This window comes from Gracilinanus agilis, chromosome 4, assembly GCF_016433145.1.
Source record: "Gracilinanus agilis isolate LMUSP501 chromosome 4, AgileGrace, whole genome shotgun sequence".
Taxonomy (NCBI): domain Eukaryota; kingdom Metazoa; phylum Chordata; class Mammalia; order Didelphimorphia; family Didelphidae; genus Gracilinanus; species Gracilinanus agilis.
In genome coordinates, this window is record NC_058133.1 from 97,118,576 (window position 1) to 97,141,031 (window position 22,456).

At 34.7% G+C, this 22,456-nt stretch overlaps 1 protein-coding gene across 2 annotated transcripts in view; it reads left to right on the forward strand.

Annotated features, from left to right (window-relative positions):
- Positions 1-5,325, forward strand: part of CFH (complement factor H) — a 167,608-nt gene extending 162,283 nt beyond the window's left edge. For both annotated transcript variants that reach the window (XM_044676386.1, XM_044676387.1), the window contains 2 exons: positions 3,910-4,124; positions 5,044-5,325. In XM_044676386.1, the coding sequence (XP_044532321.1) occupies positions 3,910-4,106 (197 nt within the window). In that variant the 3' untranslated portion in view covers positions 4,107-4,124; positions 5,044-5,325. The remainder of the gene's footprint in view (positions 1-3,909; positions 4,125-5,043) is intronic.
- The last annotated feature ends 17,131 nt before the right edge of the window (positions 5,326-22,456 follow it).

A 22,456-nucleotide genomic window follows, 5' to 3' on the forward strand; every position in this document is an offset into this window, starting at 1 on the left:
TCACTATAGGATAATTATTACAGACAGCAAAAGTAATGGAAAAAATAATTGTGGAAATACCCATATGGAATGGCTTATCAAAGTTCCCATGAACAATACATTGGAGGATAATGCACCCCAAAGTATATGTCTAATGATTATAACAACAAGAATATAATATTGTTATACATATATGCACATAGTTATATTTAATGACATCTAAGTTACTAAGAGAAAACAATTGGGGAATTGTAAAACTACATTGAAATTAAAATAATAGTAGAAAATATCAAGATTCTTCTCAGACTTGGAAAAATCTCACAGATTTTATATAATAAAACAAATATGATACTAGATTGTTATTAAAAATCATATTCACAATTTCCAAATACTAATGCTAAAAAAATTGCATTTTCTCAATACCCTTCATTTGCTTTGCAAAACATTGATTATATACTTGAGCAGAAATAATAAGCAAATCCTGTGTATTTTTGCACAATGCAATAAAATAATATTTAACAAAGGAAATATTAGCATGACACAGACCAAAATACAGTCTAATTAATGAGAACTTAATTATTAGTGAGTGGACCAGATGAAAACTTATGGAAAGATAATTTAGTAAGACGTTTAACATCCTTTTATAGATACTCTTGGAGAAAAATTAATTTCTCTGAAAACATATCAAAACAGACAAGAAAGTATCAATTAAATGAACTTTAAATTTAAAGGAGTATAAAATAACCAGATCATTGGGCCTAATACAATTTCAAAAGAAAAAAAATCTTGAAAAATAATTGTTACCATTAGATTCTGCTTGCTAGAATGTTTAAGTGGAACCAAAGAGGTAGTAACCTAACTATAATTGAGTTCACAGGACATATCTTATTTTCAGTGAAAAGTGAATATGGAATTACCATGTTGATCAACTAGAAATGATAACTATAATAATGTCTTGATAGCAGTAGAACCATAATTATGTGGTCCTACTAATTCTAGTTCAGTTCTAGTAATTACTAGAATTAGTGACTACTAATTCTAATAAGGTGCAACTAGTAGCAAAAATATTCAGAAATCACCAAGAGCCAATGATGAAGATAACTCTCTAGAGTACACACAAAAGTCTTAGAGTAATTAAATGAAATTTCTTCACTTGCTATAAGAGCTGTTCAATTGGCATTACTTAGTGTTAATTACTTTTCAAATATACAACCCAGAGAGGGCTTTGAAGAACTTTTTAAAAGAAAAAAATTTTTGTCATCTAAAATATTATGTTAGCTAAAGAAAGAGAAAGAAAGAGAGGTATTACATATGAGAGGAGTCATTCTCCTGTAATGCTATTTTTTGAGTACTTTGAGTTCCCATTTCTATATTGATCTATTCCATGTTTATTAGATTAAAGGAACTAATGATGATCAAGACTTTAACATAATTTCTTAATAAGAAGAAGCCATCTCAAATTTTGTTAACTTTAAATTGTTTGCATAAGATAAATTAAAGGAAAATGTACTATATTTGGCCTCTGAATTAATATGAGATCCAATCCCACCACCAAACTTCCTTTACTTCTGTCTATCTTGTTGGTAGACAGGTATCTTGTTATTATCTTCTTGATATCTTGTGGCACAGCTATGCTGGTCCTCCATTTCCTCATTTCTACCTTAGGAATAAGATTGCCTATTTACTATGAAGTGTTTTGTGAAGATCAAATAAAATATGTGACTATTAATATTGAGACAATGGTATTTTCCCCAAAAACCAAGGAGAACCAATAAATACAGCAAAAGTTTTTTTTCTTCAAGAAATGAACGTAGTTAGAAAACAATTGATTGACCTAGTGAGATCACTCAAACCAGATCTAGGTGCTAAAATCATTTCTTAGTATGACTTCATTTTTCATATTTCTTGCATCATTTGTCACTCTTTCTTTACAGTGAAATTGTCTTCTACATTTGTTTTTTTGTGGACAATACAGTTTTCCTACTTTCATTTCTACTTCTCTTGACTTTGTTTTTCCATTCTTTCCCCAAATGTGACATATCACAAGGTTGAGTGCTTTGCCATTTTTTTCTTTTCACTCTGCACATTCTTCTTGAAGATAATGGTTGCTCCTATAGTTCCAGTGACTTAGTCAGAATAAATGCCTATCAGTATCCCCATATCAGGTTTCTGAATGGACCAGAAGATATTGAGCAATCAGTAACTTCTTGACATGATGGAAAATAAATTAAAACCTAACAAAATATTTATTTTCAGAAAGGAATCAAGGAGCTCAGCAATGATGGCCTTTTCTTGAGGTGACCTTGGCAGAAATTGAATGATCCCAGAAGGGTTAAAGTTCTTTTACTAGGAGACTCAACAATGTTCACTTAATCTCAAGTGAAATTTAAGACCAGAAATGCTGATAATATATGATTAATGAGGGAATAACAAAAAAATCAATGCTACATTTCTCTTTTTTCACTCTCATATGATAAAAATAAATAAGAAGAATGTAAGCCCTCTTAAAATAAGCCTATCAATTTTCATGTTTTATTCATCCATGATTTGGGATCTTACAAATATAGGATACCATAATGGTATCATAACTTAGAAAATAGGGTTTTCTGGATAGGGGCAAAAGAATTGCTGCAATGAAAACTCTTAGCATAGCAATAGCATCACTATCATCAAAAAGGATATAAAAGGGGACATGTAGGTGACTCAGGAGGTTGGAAGTCAGGTCTAGAGATGTTCAAACCTGGCTTCAGACACTTCCAAACAGTGGGATAATGGACGAATCATTCAACCCCCATTGCCTAAGCCTTTACTACTCTTATGTCTTGGAAGAAATAAATAGTATTATTTTTAAGATGGAAAGAAAGGGTTTTTAATGTATACAAAACTAAATTATAGAAATTATAACTTAGCCAGCTTGAATTCAACATCTGGAAAAGTTCTAGAATATTTTATAAGTGATAGTCTGTTAGTCCTTACAAGAGGAAGTAGTACTCTCTATGAGAATACATATAAAGGTAACAACATGGAAAAAATCAATATTATTTTTGGATTTGAGGACCTCATAGATACAGAATACTTGTGTTTCAACATGGGAGTTGATGAAATTTCTCATGATGTTCTCATGGAAAATAGGGAAATTTGGTCTGAATTATAGAGCATCCTAGATTGGCATACTGTCAAATGCATTTAAGAGTGATTGTTAATTTATCTATACTAGTAGGGATGGTGCTCAGAGGATCAAATACTATGCCATAACCTCTGATCTCCTATGTCTTTTTGCTAATAACATGGAAAAATAAATGTATGCCATGTCTACTATATCTTTGGATAAGTTAGGAGCATAGATTTAGATCTGAAAAAGATTTAAGAAGATTTATGTATATATATATATATATATATATATATATATATACCAAGCTCATAATTTTGCAATGAGGTTCATAAATTCCCTATTTAACATTTTACTATGAATGGCCCATAAAAATCTCATCTGACCATATTTAAAATTGATGTTCTTATTTTCCTCTTAAATGCAACCCTCTTCCAGAATTCTCTGTGTCTTTCAAGGCTACAAATGAACGACATAACAAAATTATCCACAAACCTGATCCTTTATCCTCTCCTAGGATAAGTCTTTTCCTCAGACTCTAGTTTGGGAATAAACTGAAAAAGCACAGAGATGGTAGCTCCTGGATTGCTGTGGCAAGAAAGAATATCTTCCTGTAGATTCTGGGTGAGAAGTTACAGCTCTGAACACTTGTTATCATGTTTGAAGGCAACAATACTCAGCATTATGGGTAAAAAATAGCAAAAAATTGGCTTACATTTTTACTGAAGAAATATTTTTAAGTTCCCATAATGAAATTTTTGAAAATGTAAAGTTGTACACACCTACTATCAATTGTAATAAGTATTCTTTTCATCTTTCAGAGGCATGCACGGTATCTGAAGAAATAATGAAGAGAAATAATATACAACTAAGATGGAAGAACACTGAAAAAATCTATTCAAGAACAGGACAAAAAACTGAATTTTATTGTATTTGGGGATACCGTAGGGCTGAGGGATCACCTCCATTCAGAGCAACATGTGTGGAAGGAAAAATCAATTATCCCATATGTGTATAACATAACCTTTCCATAGTGGTGAGTTTTATGCTAATCCTGAGCTCTTCTGATCTGAGTATTCCTCCTATTTTGTGACATTATCCCTAATCCAGTGTAATTCTTTAAGATTCAAAGGTATGCATTACTGTAATATTTTTGTGATCATCAGTATGTAATGATGAGAAAACTACATGATTCACTTTTTTTCCTTCAGTAAAACTTTTTTTTTCCAGTCTTATGTAAAAACCACTTGAAGCATTCATTTTCTAAAATATTAAGTAATGCATTCTCTCCTCTCTTCCCTTACCCCTGTTTGAGATGATCATGAGTGAACTGATATAGTTATACATGTGCTATCAAACAAAGCATATTTCCATGTTCACGTGTTGATAAATAAGACATTAAAAAACGTGAAGAAAATAAAGTGAAAAATTATAAGCCTCAATCTACATTGAGATGCCATCAGATCTTTTTCTAGAGGTGGATAACATTTTTCACAATGAATCCTTTGGGAATGTTTTGCCTCATTGTATTGCTGAGAAGAGCTAAGTTATTCACAGTTGTTTATCATACAGAATTGCTGTCATTGTCCACAGTGTTCTCCTGATTCTGCTCACTGCATTCTGCATCAATGAATGGAAGATTTTCCAGGGTTTTCTGAAATCCTCCAGCTCCTCCATTTTTATGGTTCAATAATATTCTATTACAAATCATATAGCACAATTTGTTCAGTCACTCTCCAACTGATTGAAACCTCCCCTATAGTTGAGGGTTTGCCTCAAGGTAAATCTATCTGTCTCTAACAAACAATTCTGTCTTCTCTCCCCACAAAACTGCTATGTTTTTAAATACAAAATTGAAGGGTTTGCATAGCAGCATTCTTTAATACAAGTCATTTGTTAGTTGAATATTTTTATTCGTTTACTAACTTTTACTTTTGGTTGTTTTATTTCCTTAGGAATTCAGCTACAGAATAAGGAAGAATGATACTGTGAGCCATCTCTTATGACTATTTGGAAATGACAACCTTGAAAAATGCTCAGTCTCATGCTATCCTATTTGGCCACTTTCTGTTTGGTAATAAATGTTTCAGTTTATGGATATTCACACAGTTGGTCCATCATTCATTCAATTTTCTTTTTACTTTAAATGTTCACATTTTAAACTGCACAAGCTAAAATATGAAATAATTAATAAAACACAAAGATGCATCAATAAAACCTTTATTATAAAAAATTGAGTTATTTAATTTCCTGGCTTCATCATTTCTCCTTATATTCTGGGATTAAATTCTAGGGGGTGGTCTATTTTGAAATAACAGGAAGGATTCACAGGCTTCTAGAGAAGAGAATTATGTGTAGAAGTTGGAAATCCCTTTGATCAGATTTAAAATTCAAGTGTTCCTTGTATCTAAAAGGGTCAATGTTTTCTATTATTGATATATTTGATGGTTATTCTTTATCTTCAGAATATCATAGAGAACAGGAAAGGTTCTCATCAAAAGGAAATGTTGTGCTAGTTTTTTTTTCATGTAAAGGGTGTGAAGTGTATCAGCTATAAGTGAAGACAATCTCTAATTCCTGGCAAAAATTATTAGTTTTACAAAAGAGAAACTATGGAATATCTAGAAAGAGAAACAATAAATACAAAAGAGAATACTTAAAAATCAGATCATGGAGAGTAGTGTAATTTATTTTTGTAAGAGTTACTAGACTGTCAAATCACAAAAATACTGAAAGTACAGTTTACCTAGAGTTTGACATTGGACAATGTCTCTCTTGCTATCCTGGGGGACAAATTGGAGAATTGTAGCTACATGATAGTTCAGTTAGTTGTGCTTGCAACTGGTTGAATGCCAAGACAAAAGGCTAATGATCAGTGGATTGATATCAGCTTGAAGAGAAAGCTCTCGCTAAACGCTTTAGCTATTTTCCCTAAACCTCTGCTTAGAACCACTTGTATTAATGACTTGTTTTAGGACACTGATGTCAATTTATTTTTTAAGATATTTTATTTTCTTCATTATATTTAATAACAATTTTAGCATAATATTTCTGAAGTTATAAAATACAAACTATCTCCTCCCCATTACCTTCCTGCTTCAGAATCTGATAAGCAATTTTATCTGTGTTATACATGTGTTATCAAGCAAAACATTCTGTAATCTTATAAATTCTGGAATTAATTGACCATCAGACTAAATCCATGCAGATTAAATTTAATAGTAAAAAATTTGTCTTTATACTTAGATTCGAAAAGCAAATTTAAACCGACAAAACACAGAAGAGATATATCTAGGTTCTATTTCACATATTTAGCTTATATTTTACCTAAAAGCAATTCAGTTTTTTGATAGATTGCAAGTTCAATATGTTTCTATTCAAGGATTAAGAAAAGTATCATCCTAAGCAGTTAGAAAGCAGCATTAAGATGAATATCTTATCTGTTAAAGAATGTTTCAGGAGGGGAAGGAGATAAATACTGTATGCACACAAATGATAATACAAGAGAACTGAGAGAGGGGTTCTTAACTGAGGAGATATAGGAAGGCTTTTTATAAGAGGTTGGTAATTGTCTGAACTTAGAAGAAAACCAAAGATTGCAAGAAGTATAGGATGAGGGAATACAATATAACTTGGCAGCTCCAAAAGCTAATAGGGACTTTTTTCTTTCTACTAGATTTGTGCTTTCATTGGTTTAGGCCAGTATGGGCAAACTACGGCCCACAGGCCAGATGCAGCCCCCTGAAATGTTCTATCCAGCCACACAACATTATTCCTAATCTGATGAATTCAATGAGTAGGATAGAATGCAGTGAAACTTCAAAAAAGTTGCCTTAGAAACAGACTGACAGATGAGCAGTTCCTTTCCTTTGGCCCCCTCTTTACAAAGTTTGCCCGGGATGTCCTACTTGCCTATAGGGAAACTAAACCCAAAAAGTCTAATATCTTTAACCCAAAAGTCACCCTACCTCCCAGAGCCCACAGGGAAAAACACAGGAAAGGTATCAGGGGTATAATATGGAGAAGGTCAGGGAGAGGTCCAGAGAAATTAGTCCAGAGACAAAAGCACAGGCCAAAAGCAAAGCCAAAACCCAAAGGCAGAGCTTCAGTTGGATCTTCCGCTCTCCTCGAGGTACCAATTGAACTTCTGTCGGGATTCTAAGGCTTCTAACTGCCAGAAGTTTTCAGTTAACTTTTGCAAGGGCAAAAGCCTTTTTTGCATCTTTGCATTACAATATATAGTATAAGGCTGCAATATTTCCTGATAAATTTCATGTTACTCCCATGCAAATGCTTTACATTATGGTCATATTGACCTACTTTGAGATAAAACTGTATCTCCTTCCTCAGTATTTTTTCACATGATTTCCTCAATGTATGGGATACACACCTTTTTTTCATTTCCAGCCTCATAGAACTTCTAAATGGCTTCTCTCAGTTGCTACCTCTTAGGAGAATAAAATTCTGCCTTCCACTTCTCAATCTTTCATGCTCTTGACTCTTCAAATTACCTTTTTACTTTATTTTTAATGGACAATTTTATTTAATTAATTAACTTAGAATATTTTTCCATGGTTATAAGATTTATGTTCTTTCTCTCCCCTCCCCCCATGATCCTCCTATAGCCGATAATCAATTCCACTGGGTTTTACATGTGTCATAGAACAAGACCTATTATCATATTATTGACATTTATACTAGGGTGATCTTTTAGAGTCAATATCTCCAAACATATCCCCATTAACCCATGTGATCAAGCAGTTGTTTTTTTAATGTGTTTCTACTCCTTAAGTTCTTCCTCTGAATGTGGATAGTGTTCTTTCTCATAAGTCTCTGAGTTGTTCTGAATCATTGCATTGCTGCTAGTAGAGAAGTCCATTAAATTGGAGTGTACCAAGGTGTCAGTCTCTGTGTATAATGTTCTCCTGGTTCTGCTCCTTTCACTTTGCATCAATTCCTGGAGGTCATTCCAGTTCATATGGAATTCCTCCAGTTCATTATTTCTTTAAGTACAACAGTATTCCATCACCAAAAGATACCACAATTTGTTCAGCCATTACCTAATTAAAGGGCATACCCTCATTTTCCAATTTTTGCCACCATAAAGAGTGTGGCTATAAATATTTTTGTACACATCTTTTTCCCTATTATCTCTTTGAGGAACAAACCCAGCAGTGGTATGGCTGGATCAAAAGGCAGAGAGTCTTTTAAAGCCCTTTCAGCATAGTTCAAAATTGCCATCCAGAATGGTTGTATCAATTCACAACTCTACCAGCAATGCATTAGTGTTCAAATTTTGCCACATCCCCTACAACATTTACTTTCTTTTGCCATCATTTTAGCCAATCTTCTAGGTGTGATGTGGTACATCAGAGTTGTTTCAATATCCATCTCTCTAATAACAAGAGACTTAGAACACTTTTTCATGTGCTTATTGATAGTTTTGATTTCTTTATCTGAAAATTGCCTATTCGTGTCCCTTGTCCATTTATCAATAGGGGAATGGCTTAATTCCTTGTACAATTGATTTAGCTCCTTATGAATTTGAGCAATCAGACCTTTGTCAGAGGCTTTGTTATAAAGATTTTTTTCCCAATTTATTGCTTCCCTTTTAATTTTGGTCGCATTGTTTTGTTTGTACAAAACTTTTTTGAGTTAATGTAATCAAAATTATTTATTTTGCATTTTTAATTTTTCCTCCCTTCTGTCTCTTAGCCAGTACCATATTGTTTTGATGACCACTGCTTTATACTACAGATTAAGATCTGCTGCTGCTAGGCCACCTTCCTTCACATTTTTTTCATGATTTCCCTTGATATTCTTGTTCTTTTGTTCTTCCAAATGAACTTGGTAATAGTTTTTTTCTAATTCAGAAAAAAAGTTTCTTGGTAGTTTAATAGATATGACACTGAATAAGAAAATTAATTTGGGTAGGATTGTCATTTTTATTATGTTAGCTCATCCTACCCATGAGCAATTAATTTTTTTTCAATTGTTTAGATCTAGTTTTAATTGTTTGGAAAGTGTTTTGTACTTGTGTTCATATAATTCCTGTGTTTGTCTTGGCATATAGATTCCTAAGTATTTTATATTGTCTAGGGTAATTTAAAATTGATTTTCTCTTTCTAACTCTGCTGAGATGTGTTGGAGATATATAGAAATGCTGATGATTTATGTGGGTTTATTTTGTTTACTGCAACTTTGCTAAAGTTGTTGATTATTACCACTAACTTTTTAGTTGTTTCTGTAGCATTCTTTAAGTAGACAATCATATCATCTGCAAAGAGTGATAGCTTGGTTTCCTTATTACCTATTTTAATACCTTCAATTTCTTTTTCTTCTCTAATTGCTACTGCTAGTGTTTCAAGTTAAAACCAAAAATGGTATCACTAGGACCTTTATCTATAGAGCATTCCTTTCTCCCAATGCCCAAATCACCAATGAATTTACATGGGAGAGATCTTTTATGCGATTTTAGAGCAACAATTCAATGCATACCAACAGTGGTCATATCTTTAGAACTCCCTGAAAGATTGCTGAATCTTTCCCCAAAGTTATTTTTAGATACAGTTGGGGCAGAGGGGGAAAGAGGGATAGTTTATCCTATACCACATGATATCCTGGAACAAGTGTGGGCTTTTCACACTACAGATGTTGGTCTATTAAAATCTGCAATTCCAGTTAAAGAAAAAAGTCCCCACCTTTCCATTGCACAATATCTGCTAAGTAAATAGGCAGTAGCCAGTATCACCCCTATTATAGAATCATTGTTGCAACAAGGCATTATAGTCTCTTTCATTTCAGAGTTCAGTACCCCTATACTCCCAGTTTAAAAACCCAAACTGGATGAAAATGCAAGACTGTGTTACAGATTTGTCCAAGATTTAAAGGCCATCAATGATTATGTTGTGAAATCCCACTGAATTGTTCCAAGTCCAGCAACAATTATCTCTTCCATACCTAGCAATGCCAGATACTTCATGGTGGTAGCCTTATGTTTCACTTTCTTTTCCATACGAAACACAAAGACTCATAAAAAATATTTGCTTTCACCTGGCAGGGAAAAAGTTTCTGTTGGAGTGATTTGCCTCAAGGGTTCTGCAAAAGTCCATCTCTCTTTTAACAAATCCTGAATAAAGATCTAGAGACTATCCAATTTAAAGATCGCAAACTTAACCATTTTGTAGATGACATACTTTTAGCTTCCCCAAATTCAAAAGTATACTTGAGTAAATATATTTTGTCTGAGTTGTGTAGACCTAAGGCAAAACTTCAATGGTGGTTACCAAGAGTTGAGTATTTGGGATTTGTTTTATCATGTAGAAGCTTTTCCCAAAAACATATAGCTGACATTCAAAAACTTAGTACCCCAAAGACTAAAAGACAGCTAAGAGCCATACTAGGTATGACAGAATTCTATAGACAATGGATCCTAGATACAGTGAATTAACCAAATCACTCGCAGATATAACTAAAGATGCAGAACCTGAACTGCTCAAATTAAAGCCAGAAAACCCAGAGGCAATAACAAAGCTTAAGGAAGCAATTCTTTCTGCTCCAGTCCTTGGGATCCCAGATTATGAAAAATCTTTTGTCCTATTTGTTCATGAGCTTAAAGGGATAGCTTCAGGAGTTCTAGCATAGTCTTTAGGGCCAAATTATCGCCCAATAGCACATTACAGTGCACAGTTAGACCCTATTGCAACTGGGATAGCTCCGTGCTTGTGTGGAGTGGCTGCAGCTGCATTGTTAGTGCAGAAGTCTACAGACCTTGCTCTCAGGTGCCTATTGACAATCTTTTTCCCAACCAAATTGAGGACCTTATGTTGAAATATTGTACTCAGGCTTTCTCTGACCAATATATAGCCAAATATGACACAATGCTTTGTGTAAATAGAATTAGCCAGATCCCATAAATAGTCAAAAATCTACTCAACCCAGATCATGCTAATGATGTCACTCCCACCTCCCTTAGTGGGGAGGGGAGACGAGTTACCCACACGTGACAATAAGTAACAAATCAAGAATAAGGGACTGCCCTTTGGGCAGTCCAAATCAATGTAGAAACTGCCATTTGTCCATTTGAATTAGAGGTGGACCACAGGAAGTGATGAAAGACACTATCCCTTTAAGTAAGTTAGGGAACTTCCTGTGGGGCAGTTGCTGTCTGGAACTGGAGGAAGAAGCATCTCCTGAGACCACAGACAGCTTACACTTTGTATTGTCACGTGGGTAAGTTAGGCTGGCTTCCTTGGCCTAGCTGGGCCAATTCTAAACTCTGCCTATCTGGCTGTTGGCCTTGTGGCTTACAGCTTCATTTATTTAGACTTCTAACCTCCCTCTTCTCTTTATCCCTACTTACCTTCCTGATTGTAAATAAACTCCTCAACCCGATGCTGACTTGGGTCTGATTTAATTACGGAATCAACCTGAATTGTTGATTCCTGGTGGCCACATAATTTTAATATATAGCTAATAACTAAATTTTAATTCTTACAGCTTCTTGGGAATGAAAACACACAAATCAAGAGGTATAGTGTTTTAAATCCATCAACACTTATCAACAAATGGGGAACCTTTACATGACTTTGAAGTTGTTCAATTAGCAGAATAACTGAGGCAGGATCTGAAAGACATACCATTAGGCAATCCTGACATTGTGCTTTTTACAGACAGTCCATCTTTCATGCAAAATGGTATCCATTTTACAGGAGCAGCAGTGGTCACTGAGTTTGAGACCCTGTGGAATGGTTCATTATCAAGATCATGAGTGCTCAAAGGGCAGAGTTAGTGGCTTTGAAACATGCTTGTATGTTAGCTGAAGGAAAAATGGCTAATGTCTATACAGATTCTCATTATGTTTTCTTGATCTGCTATGCCACCAGTTCCATATGGAAACAGAGAGATTTTATTACATCGGGGGAAAACAGCTCATGTGGGGATTATAACAAGAATTATTGGCAGATATTCAAAAACCAAAGGAATTGGCCAGAATACATTGCAGAGGTCATTGTTTTGGTAGAGATCCTGTTTCTTGAGGTAGCCACTGTGCTGATGTTACTGACCATCATGCTGCACAAAATGCCACAGTATACATAATGAATTTCTCAGTCATAGAATCTGAAGATCTTGAAAAGAGATATCTTTTCAAGCACAGTTTTGGAGATAGGAAAGGGAATGGCATTTGGGTATCATCAACAGGAAAGCCAATCTTCCCAAAAGCATTTTTCAATCATATTTGCCTTGCTATTCATAATAAAGGCCATTTTGGGACACAGGCTTTGGTTGATAGTATGAAAAGGGTGTGGCTAGCTCCAGGAATTACCACTGTGTCAAACAAAATTTGTTCCAGCTGTTCTATTTCTCATAAATTCAATCAGAGTATTTTTAAGAAAAGAGGTCTACCTGGGAGATTATTAGCTCAAACCCCTTTTGAAAATCTGCAAATAGATTATATCAGTATGCCCAAAGCAGGAAAATGCTAGTTTTGCTTAATATTGGTGAATAAATTTACAAGATGGCCAGAAGCATTTCCATCTGTTAGGAACACATCAGCATTTGTAGTTAAGATCTTGCTGAGGGAGATTGTTCCAAGATTTGGAGTGCCAGTTAGATTTGACTCAGAAAAAAGGCCCATTTCACAGATGGCATTCTAAAACAAGTGAGAACCTGGCAATCTTGACAAAAATATCATGTCCTGTACCATCCACAAAATTCAGGCCAAGTACAAAGAATAAATAGAGAAAACAAAACTAAGACAGGGAAACTTTGTGCCAAGACACATCTGAAATGGCCACACATCCTATCCTTAGTATTATTTTATATCTGTACAATTCAGATAGCATCCTATATGTGTTTTACAAAATAGTTTAAGAGAACTGCAAGATATGGGACTTCTAGTTCAGAGTGGTCCTCTGGACTATTCAGCACATAATATCAATCCAGGTAACTCAATTTACATAAAAAACTTTAGCAAAACCTCACCAACACAAAAATCATGGGTTGGTCTGTTCATGGTAGTTTTAACTTCACCTTTTGCAATAAAGGTTTTAGACAAAGTGTAGTGGTTTCATTGGTCACCCGTTAAAAAGGTTCCTAGGGTTGAGGGAGAAGAAGGAGGAGAAGGAGAAGAAGAAGGACAAGAAGGAGGAGGAAAAGGAGGAGGAGAACAAGAACAACAAGAAGAAGATCAAGAACAACAAGAACAAGAAGAAAAGTGATCCAGAAAAATATGAAGGAGAGACAGCTGAGAGATTATTATCAGACAATATGTCTGCAGTCAAAAAGATCAGGGAAAAGGAGAATGGATCAGTTGGAGAGGACTGAAGATGGAAGTCATCATAGCAGAATTGCAGAGGGAGTACAGCAGACCAGACACTGACAAGATAACAGACTTTACACAAGGATCCAATACAGAAGAGGGTAACAGACTGACATGGATTTAGATTGTAAGGTTTATTATCATTTTGCACACAGCACATGTCCACTATAGATACATGCATCAGAACATATTACAACATTGACAGAGTAAGAAGACAGAAGACGGGGACAACAGGCAACAGTAGAAGAGGAGTATCTGAAGTTCTGGTGAGTATGGTTACATCAAACATATACATTTAGGACACATTGATCACAAAATATTGCAGTGTTATTATCAGGTGATAGTATTTATGTAGATAAATGAATACATATGTATCACCTTGGATTAAAATGCTGTACTGTCTATTCACATTAGTTCTATGATATCTTACCTGGATGGAAAGAATTTGGGATATTCCGCTCAGGTAACATCATGACACATTTAGGTCTATATAAATATTGTTTTGGTTTTATTAGTATCATCATAGGGCAGAGATCTTCCTGACACAAAGATGTACACATCTGTGCCATACTTTCCTATATAAAATCTGTAATATACTGTGTATATAGAATCTGTACCATAGTTTAGCATAGGGTAAGCTAGTGTTTAAATAAGTGTATAAGAATGTAGATATTGTAAATTTTGTACAGGTCTTCTATATTGCTATATATTGCTGTATATTTATGTATATTTGATTGTGAATAGTCACCAGATTGAAAAAGTTAAATTTTTAGCATCTGTGTACATTTTTAGAGAAGTTTTTGTACATACCTGTAAGTATGTTCAGACTTAATATATATTAGATATGTGCATAGTTAAAGGTTACAAGGATAGGATTTTTAGGATAAAACACTTAGTTTTCAGTTTTCTGTAGACAGTTTTGTTTTCTGTCATAGAATAAGAATTTACCACAAGGAAAAGTTTTGCTTTGAATTGTTTCAAATAAGAATTTTAAGATGCATATTATATAAGTTTTTGCAGGTTTAGATAGATAGTTTTGTTTAGTGTAAATGTGTAAGCTGCATTGAGTTATTTTAACTTTATCTTTACAATGTTTGATATATTGAAGATATTTAGATAGATTTTTTTTTGTATTAGCATTACAGGGAAATGTATTTTTTTGTTTTGTAACTATTTTGGAAATATTTGCACTTCGTGATTTGCATTTTTGGTTTTCTTGTTATTTTGCATGTTGAATTTTATTAGTGTTATTATAAATTTTGTATTTTGTTTTTCTTTATGTAATTGCCTGTTGTCATTTCCTTTTCCCCTAATTTGTATCCCTAGTGTGAGGTACATAATAGAGATAGAGTAGATAGGTAAGTTTAATGTAAGAACTGTTTGTTTTATTTTTAGGTAAGTAGGATAAAAGGGGTTTAGAATAAAGGGGGATTTATATAGTGATGAGCATATGATAAATTTATTTTTACCAGATTTGCTCACATGCTCAGAGGGCGTAATGTAGGAATAGAGAGATAAGGGATAGTGGAAAATGTAAAATTATTCTCTAAAAGGGAGAGGAAAATTTAGCCATGAACCCTGGGAAAAAATTCTGGAATGAGAAGGACTGCAGAGGAGAGATTTGGGAGTTAATTAACTCTTCATTGGTTTCCATGTCCCTGAGCGGAAGGGAGAACATCAGCTCCATCAGCTCCTGTGACCTGACCAGTGTGTGGAGAATCTTGGAGGTTCTTGTGCCTTGGAAGATATCTACAAGGTGTTCTGATTTTCCCTTCAGTGTTGTGTTGATTTGGCTGAGGTAATCTAAAGATTTTAACATCTGGGACTTTGGGATTTTTATCTTAGAAGTCAACCCCAAGCTTGGGGAAGGACTCAGTCCACCTGTGAGTCCATTCTTAAAAGACTTTTTAGAGACAATTCAAATGTTAACTGGGATAATTAGTCTAGGTAGTTAGTCAGATGGTTTGGGGCTTAGTCAGAAAAGCAGTAATTTAGGAAGTGATGATAGACAAGCATTTATATCTATACAAAATCTTGATTTAAGCCTAATGGAAGTAGCATTAATCAATTCTGATAGTATTGGAGAAGAAACATCATTGCAAACATCAAATACTTATATACAACCTTTACTATCATTGAATACATCTGTGCCACACAAGCTACAATCTGAAAAATCATTACCTATTAAGACTGTGGATCATTTAAGTCAATCAATAGTACTGAAAGGCAAAACAACAAATGCCCTGAATTTAACTGGGTGTTCTAATAAGGATCTCATAGAGACAGACATTGTCAATAAGGGAGATAAACTCATGCAGACAATTGAGAAAGAAAGTGCAAAATTCTCAGGCACAGGAATAACCTTTTCACTAGCTGAAGAAAGTGAAAGAGAAAGTGAAAAGTCAAGCTGTTTCAATAGCACAGAGATCCTGCAGCTGGATCCTATTGCTGAAGAATTTTTACCAAGATCATCTTTGCAGGGAGATTTAAATCAAGATATAGAACACTTTCAAGCCTGTGGAACTCCAAAGAGAGCTGCCTTTGGAGTAAATTCTGAGTCAATGTATTTAAAAGAATTCAATTCAAGAAATGTCAGTACCCAAGAGAGAAACATAATAACAAATAGGAACAGAGAAGAAATCTGAAACACTGACTTTGTTTCCTATGCAGAATACACCTGATGTTAAGTTTCCTGCTACTGACACAGAGTCTATGGGTCAGGCACAAGAAAGAGGCATAGACTCACAGGATTTGGATGTAATCATGAATCAGCAACACATTCCCAATTCTGAAGAATAATTTCCTTTAATGCAAAGAATTACCTCTCCTGAATCTAACTTTGCACAAACCAGGAAAAGTATGTTCAGTGAAGAGCAGGACAGTTTACCTTACTCATGGTCTGAGACAAAAGAGATACAAAATGACACTGATAGGCCCATAAGCAGTTTTTCTGCACCAAGATGCAATACAGAAATATAGACTGAGGCACAGAGAATCCAAACAGCTAAATTTAAAGGGGTCATACCACCATTACAATCATAGAGTCCTGAGCCACTACTAGCAGAAGTCCAAGAGAAAAATCAATGGGATTTTAGGTTGCATCGATATAGAAGCACCTTTGATACCTCTTAATCAATCTGCTAAAGACAAGGAGCCCTTGATAATGGTGAAGATTGGGGAACAAATCTATTCAGCCTTAATTGATACTGGTGCAACTAAATCTGTACCAGAAGATTGCACTTTAATGGGGCCTGTGAGAGTTAAAGGAGCCACTGGGTAAATGGAGTTCATGCCCAAGCTAAGATCTATAAAGGTCAAGATAGGCCCAATGACTTTAGATCATTCTTTTCTATTGATACCCGGCTGTCCATCTTTTAAAATTCTTTTTATAGGGGGCAGCTTGGGTGTCTCAGTGTATTGATATCCAGGCCTAGAGATAGGAGGTCCTTGGTTCAAATCTGGCCTCAGACACTTCCTAGGTGTGTGACCCTTGACAAGTCATTTAACCCCATTATCTACCCCTTACCACTCTTCTGTCTTTGAGCCAAAATAATTTATTCTGAGATGGAAGGTAAAGGTTTAAAAAATAAAAATTCCTTTTAAAAATCCAGGAATTATAGTTGGATTTATATTTTAAAAGGTGTGTTTTTCTTTGAGGCTTTGCTTGAAAGTGTTTTGAGGTTATTCTCTTTGGATTTTCTATATTCAGCAAATTTGTGATGTAATAGCTGTTGTTTTTTAAATTGTGGAATTAATTTTTGTTTTCTTCTCTTTCCAGTCTACTTCCTAACATCAGATATTATTGTTAGAACAAGACTGTACACTACTGTTGGTAATGTCTGGGCTGGTTGAAACTATAGCTTGCTTAGCCATTCCCAAATTGATGAACATTCCTTTAGTTTCCAGTTCCCTGCCACCATAAAGAGTACTTCGATAAATATTTTTGTGTAGGTAGGTTCTTTCTACCTATCTTTAATCTATTTGTGATGCAGACCTAGCAGTTTTGTCTTAGTGAAGAAAATTGGTTCAATCTGTATTCTTGGAGGAGAATATCTTATGGAATTTCTTATGTTATCTCACTGGAAAAGTTATTTTATTTAGTTTTATTATTTAATTTTGAAATAGCCCCTTTTTTTGTAGCTCATGTCCTGTGGTACAAATATGTATTACTCTAAAAAAAAGTTATTTGACATGTACTATTTTTTAATTGACTACTGTATGGAGTGAGAAATTAGTGTTATTATCAAATATATTAGCAATATTAATATCTTCAAAATATATTTGTTTAGGACCCCAGAAGGAGAGTTAGTAAAACTGGTCTTTATGAGACAGCATCCCTTGTGTAGAAAAGATAAGTAAGGGTAATGGAGACACCAGAGATATTATAATAAAACTAGGTGATTGTGGCTACACACACTGGGGTTTATGAGAGACTAGACCTGGACATGGAGAACAGAACAGCCAAGCTGCTCCTAACTGACAAAGGGACAGTTGATCAACTGTCAACCTGAGCCAGAGGCTTTGAATCCAACAGGCAAGGTAACAGGCTATAACTGGTTTTAATTATGAACAACGAAAAGGTGGGATATGAATGCCTACTCTAAACCCTTAAAACCTAATGACAAAACCCACAGGGAAAGGGGAGTACTTATTTCTACACTAACTTAGTGACCTAAACAGACAGGGCCCAAGGAGCTGTAAATGGAGTCTCTGGGTGACTGCCTCAGACCTGGACCTGCCAGGCTTAAGTACAGCTAAGGGCTTTGTGGCTTTGGGATTCTCACTGCAATCCACTGATGATCACTGGATGCCAAGAGCCAAGGTGGTCTCAGGTACCAAGTAGGGAGGGTTTTCTTGAAACGCTGTCCACCAGATCTCAAACTTCTCCTCTTCCCTTGGCACAGCACTGAAGATCTTGACTCTTTGCTAGATGCCACCACCACACAGGATCCCAGGGGAAAATCAGTATACAAGATGTCCTTTTACTCTGAGTTCTCCCAGGGCTAACCACAGTTTGTGTTAACCCCTAATGGAGTCCTTCTCAGAGCCCAAGTCACTTCTTCCTGCTCCTTCATTCCATCCTGAAATTCCAAGCTCCAGCTCCTTCCTGCTAGATACACCTTAATACCTAATCAATAATTAATCTAATCTTCCTCACAACAGTCCCCCCCTTTGCACAAAGCCAAAATTACCAAAATTTTGCTATTTGTGCACTACAAACTAAACTAAAATTCTAACCCAAAATAACAAACAACCTACACTAACTCTATTCTATCTAACACTATCCTACTCTATCCTACACTAGGGATTTCAACAAGGAAAGGTAAAAAGATAAATACATTGAACAGTTACATAGTTCAAAGCATAAAACAGCAAGTAACAATGCAAAATTTCCAACAAAATTAACAAAATCAACAGCAAATGTGAAATATCAACACAAAAGTCAAAACAAACAGCAAACATAACTCCTATGCTAATACAGAAATATCCTGCCAACTAATAAATGCAAACCATTTTGGAAAAACATTTTAACACAACGTTGCATAAGTCTTTACATCAAAATTAAAACAAAACAGTAAACTCCCTTATGCAAATTACATTTGAAAGTTTGCAACTCAATTATATCAAAGTATTCACAGAATTTACATTTATACACATATGTACATATGATACATACAATATATATGTGTATGATGTACATATATACATGTATGCACACATAATATATACATATCAAATATACATATGTACACCCTTTACATATATACAATACTTACACTATAATAAAATTTACAATATACACATACTATTTACACAACTATTTACATTATTTATGATATGTGATCTGTAATATGTTATATATTCTTCATGTAATGCAATTTTGTTATGTTTTTTGTATCTGCACTGTAATGTACATTAGTACCTTATCTTATCCTCTAACCTAATCTAATACTACATCTATTTCACTAAACGATTCTAAGCTAAGCCTAAGGTATTAGTATATTAGTCTAGCCATATCTATCTAAAAACTAGTTAATCTTTGTTAGTAACTAACTATCCTTTGTTAGTACTTACTTATCCTATAGCTAAGTCTAATTTTGTTAGTACTATACATTGCTTCATTCCATAAGGAACACAATGTATCCTAACATGTTTGTGTCTTATGCATCTGATTTGGTATGTTGTTTCTTTCCTATATTGTATTGCAACATGTTACTGATGGATACATGATACCTACTGTTATGATGATAAATAACAGATAGTTTGGAGAAGCAGATAAATGTTCAGAGCCTAATAGAGCTTAAAGTCAAGAGCCAGAGATTGACAGGTTTCAGTGAGGAAAGGAGGGGGCTAAATACTCCTGGCTCTCAAACCCCTCCCCCTCTAACTGCTTCTGCTTCAGTTGGTAATGAAGACAGGAATAAGATTCTTCTGGTAAGTATCAGTTATGGCTGAAACCCCAATTGATGTTCCTTTTTTTTAAAATTTATATTCCTCCCCAGGTCAGTATGATGAGTATATAGAAATTAGTTATCTAACAATTGAGGACAGAGGAAATCTTCTTAAACTGGCTGTAAACAGGATTCAAACTAGATGTTCAGAATGAGTTATGAGTATCTTTTCCAATTAATTATCAGGCACAGACTTGAAGATAAAGGTTATATTAAGTATTAACAAAGAAAATTAGAAAGGGTAAATGAGGGTATTTGAATAAAGGAAAGGTGACCCTGAACTGCAAAGTAGATGCTGCCCTTCCCCCTCCTCACAAGAGGGGATGGGATGAAGCACTTAACTGAAACTGGTTCTCTTACTATTGATAAATATCTTACTCTCTAATCACTAAGTAATTATATAATTATATTAATGAAGAATAGTAACAATTAACAAACTAACACTATGAGTAGAAATCACTAGCTTATGTTACAATGGCTTCTCAGGAGAAACCCCAAGCCTGTTATAAGTTTATTTTCCCTACATTTTTTGCACATTTTACATTTCATTCACAAGTTCATTTTTCTTCTTTTTTCTTGAATTTTATTCTTTTATTTTGCCGATTGATTTTATACAATCTCTGTGACTCAGTCACTCATCTTTAGCTGACCTGAGATACCCTTTTCAGAAAAAAAAAAGATGTGTTTAGAATTTTCCTCAGGGGGACGTGTGCTAAGTTTTTTTAAATTTGATAATGTAAAAATATATGTATATTTAACTCTTTTAGGAGTAATTTCAGGGGGAAATGTATAATTCTTAGAAGGAAATATATGTTTTATAATCTATAGTGTTAAGTTTAAATTCTTTTGAGAATAATTTCAGGATAAGGATTTTGCCATCTCCCCAGAATCCAGACGATGAACCTGTTTGGTGAAGACACCATGAAGATGCTTGAAAAGCCTTCACTGTACTATGAAGACCAAAATTGAACTTTGGGTGCTGTTGATTTTGAACTATGGGGAGTTAAAATGAGTTGAATGTATTTTTTGAATGTACAGTAATATGCCAATAGGGGACTGCCCCCCCAAATTGGATTTTTGTCAACGTGGCTAGTTTTATCCATTCGTTTATCTATTTCTTTTATTCCCAAATTCCTGAAATTTAGAAGTTGTCTATGTTTACAGATCCAGTGAAGAAAAAGGGCCAACCTTTTTTTTGCCGGACCTCAGAGGGAAATGTTTGTTTTAAATTCAGGGAAGTGTCTAGCAGACTCCCTATGGACATGTGGGAGGCTTTGAGACTACATTACCCATGATTCCAATGGGTCTTAGGGCGCGTGGGGACATCAAAGGTCCCCAAGCAGGGGGCAGTTTAAATTCAGAGGAGGGCCAAAAGAATGCCTCTTGATCTTCCTGAGGAGCTGACTGACGCGTGGAGAGGATGGGCTCTGGCAGTAAATCTAAAAGCTAGGCAGGCGCAGTCATATATGTATTTTATCAACATGAGTATGGCTTTAATTAAAATACGAATTTATATTATTATATCAGTCTTTATCATTTTTAATCTTAACAATGTGCTAATTTAATGTGAAAACAAGGATACCTCGAATCTCTACCTAAAACTTTTACAGAAGATGGTGAAACTAATACAATTCTTTAAGGACCTACCCAATTTTGTTCTGTTGCCGATGTTTTGGCAAAATTTTTCACCTGGTTGAAAATTATGAAGAGAATAATCCAATGGACCAGATTGAATTAATACTCCCATATCTTGTAATTCTCTTAGCCTCTGCTGTAAAGTACTTAAATATGAAGCAATTTGGCAATCACCTCCTAAGAGGTAAGATATGTGTAGATCTGCTCTTGGCCTCGTATGTAGGTAAAACAAAGCTATGGGAAGAATCTCTGGCCATTTAAGATGAGTTTCAGCACAGAATTTCCCAACCATAGTCTTGAGTTCCCTATTCATATGCTTCACCTGACCTGAACTTTGGGGATGATAAGGAACACGATATTTAGGTGTTATTCCTATATTCTCATAGACTCTTCTAAGGATATTCTGAGTAAAATGAGGTCTCTTATCCGAATCTATGGTTAAAGGTACACCAAATCTAGGCACAATTTCCTTAAGTAACACTTTCACCACAAAACTAGCTGTATTGGTATTTGATGGAAAAACTTCAGGCCATTTAGTTAGTCTATTGACTATCACAAGACAATACTTGTATCTTCCAGCTTTAGGCATACAGATATAATCAATCTGCAAACTCTCAAATTGACAATATACTAAAGGCCTACCACCCAAACCTTTCTTTTTGAATGCACTTTCATTGAACTTTTGGCAGACTGGACAGCTATTACATATGAGTATTAAAACTGAACTTCCTGAACTTCTCTTAAGGAACTTCCCTTTCAAAGAGACTCTGTGACTGAAGCTTTGCTTCATACACCTCCAGGGCCTTTGGGCCTCCGGCCCTCAGCTTAAGACTTGACCTTTTTCTAATTAAGGACTAGTTAAATCTGCCTGGTTTGAGCCAGAGGCAGGAGCAAATTACTCAGTGTGTTAGATCACTTATCCTATCTTATTCTTTCTCTAATTTTCTTACTTTCTCTTTT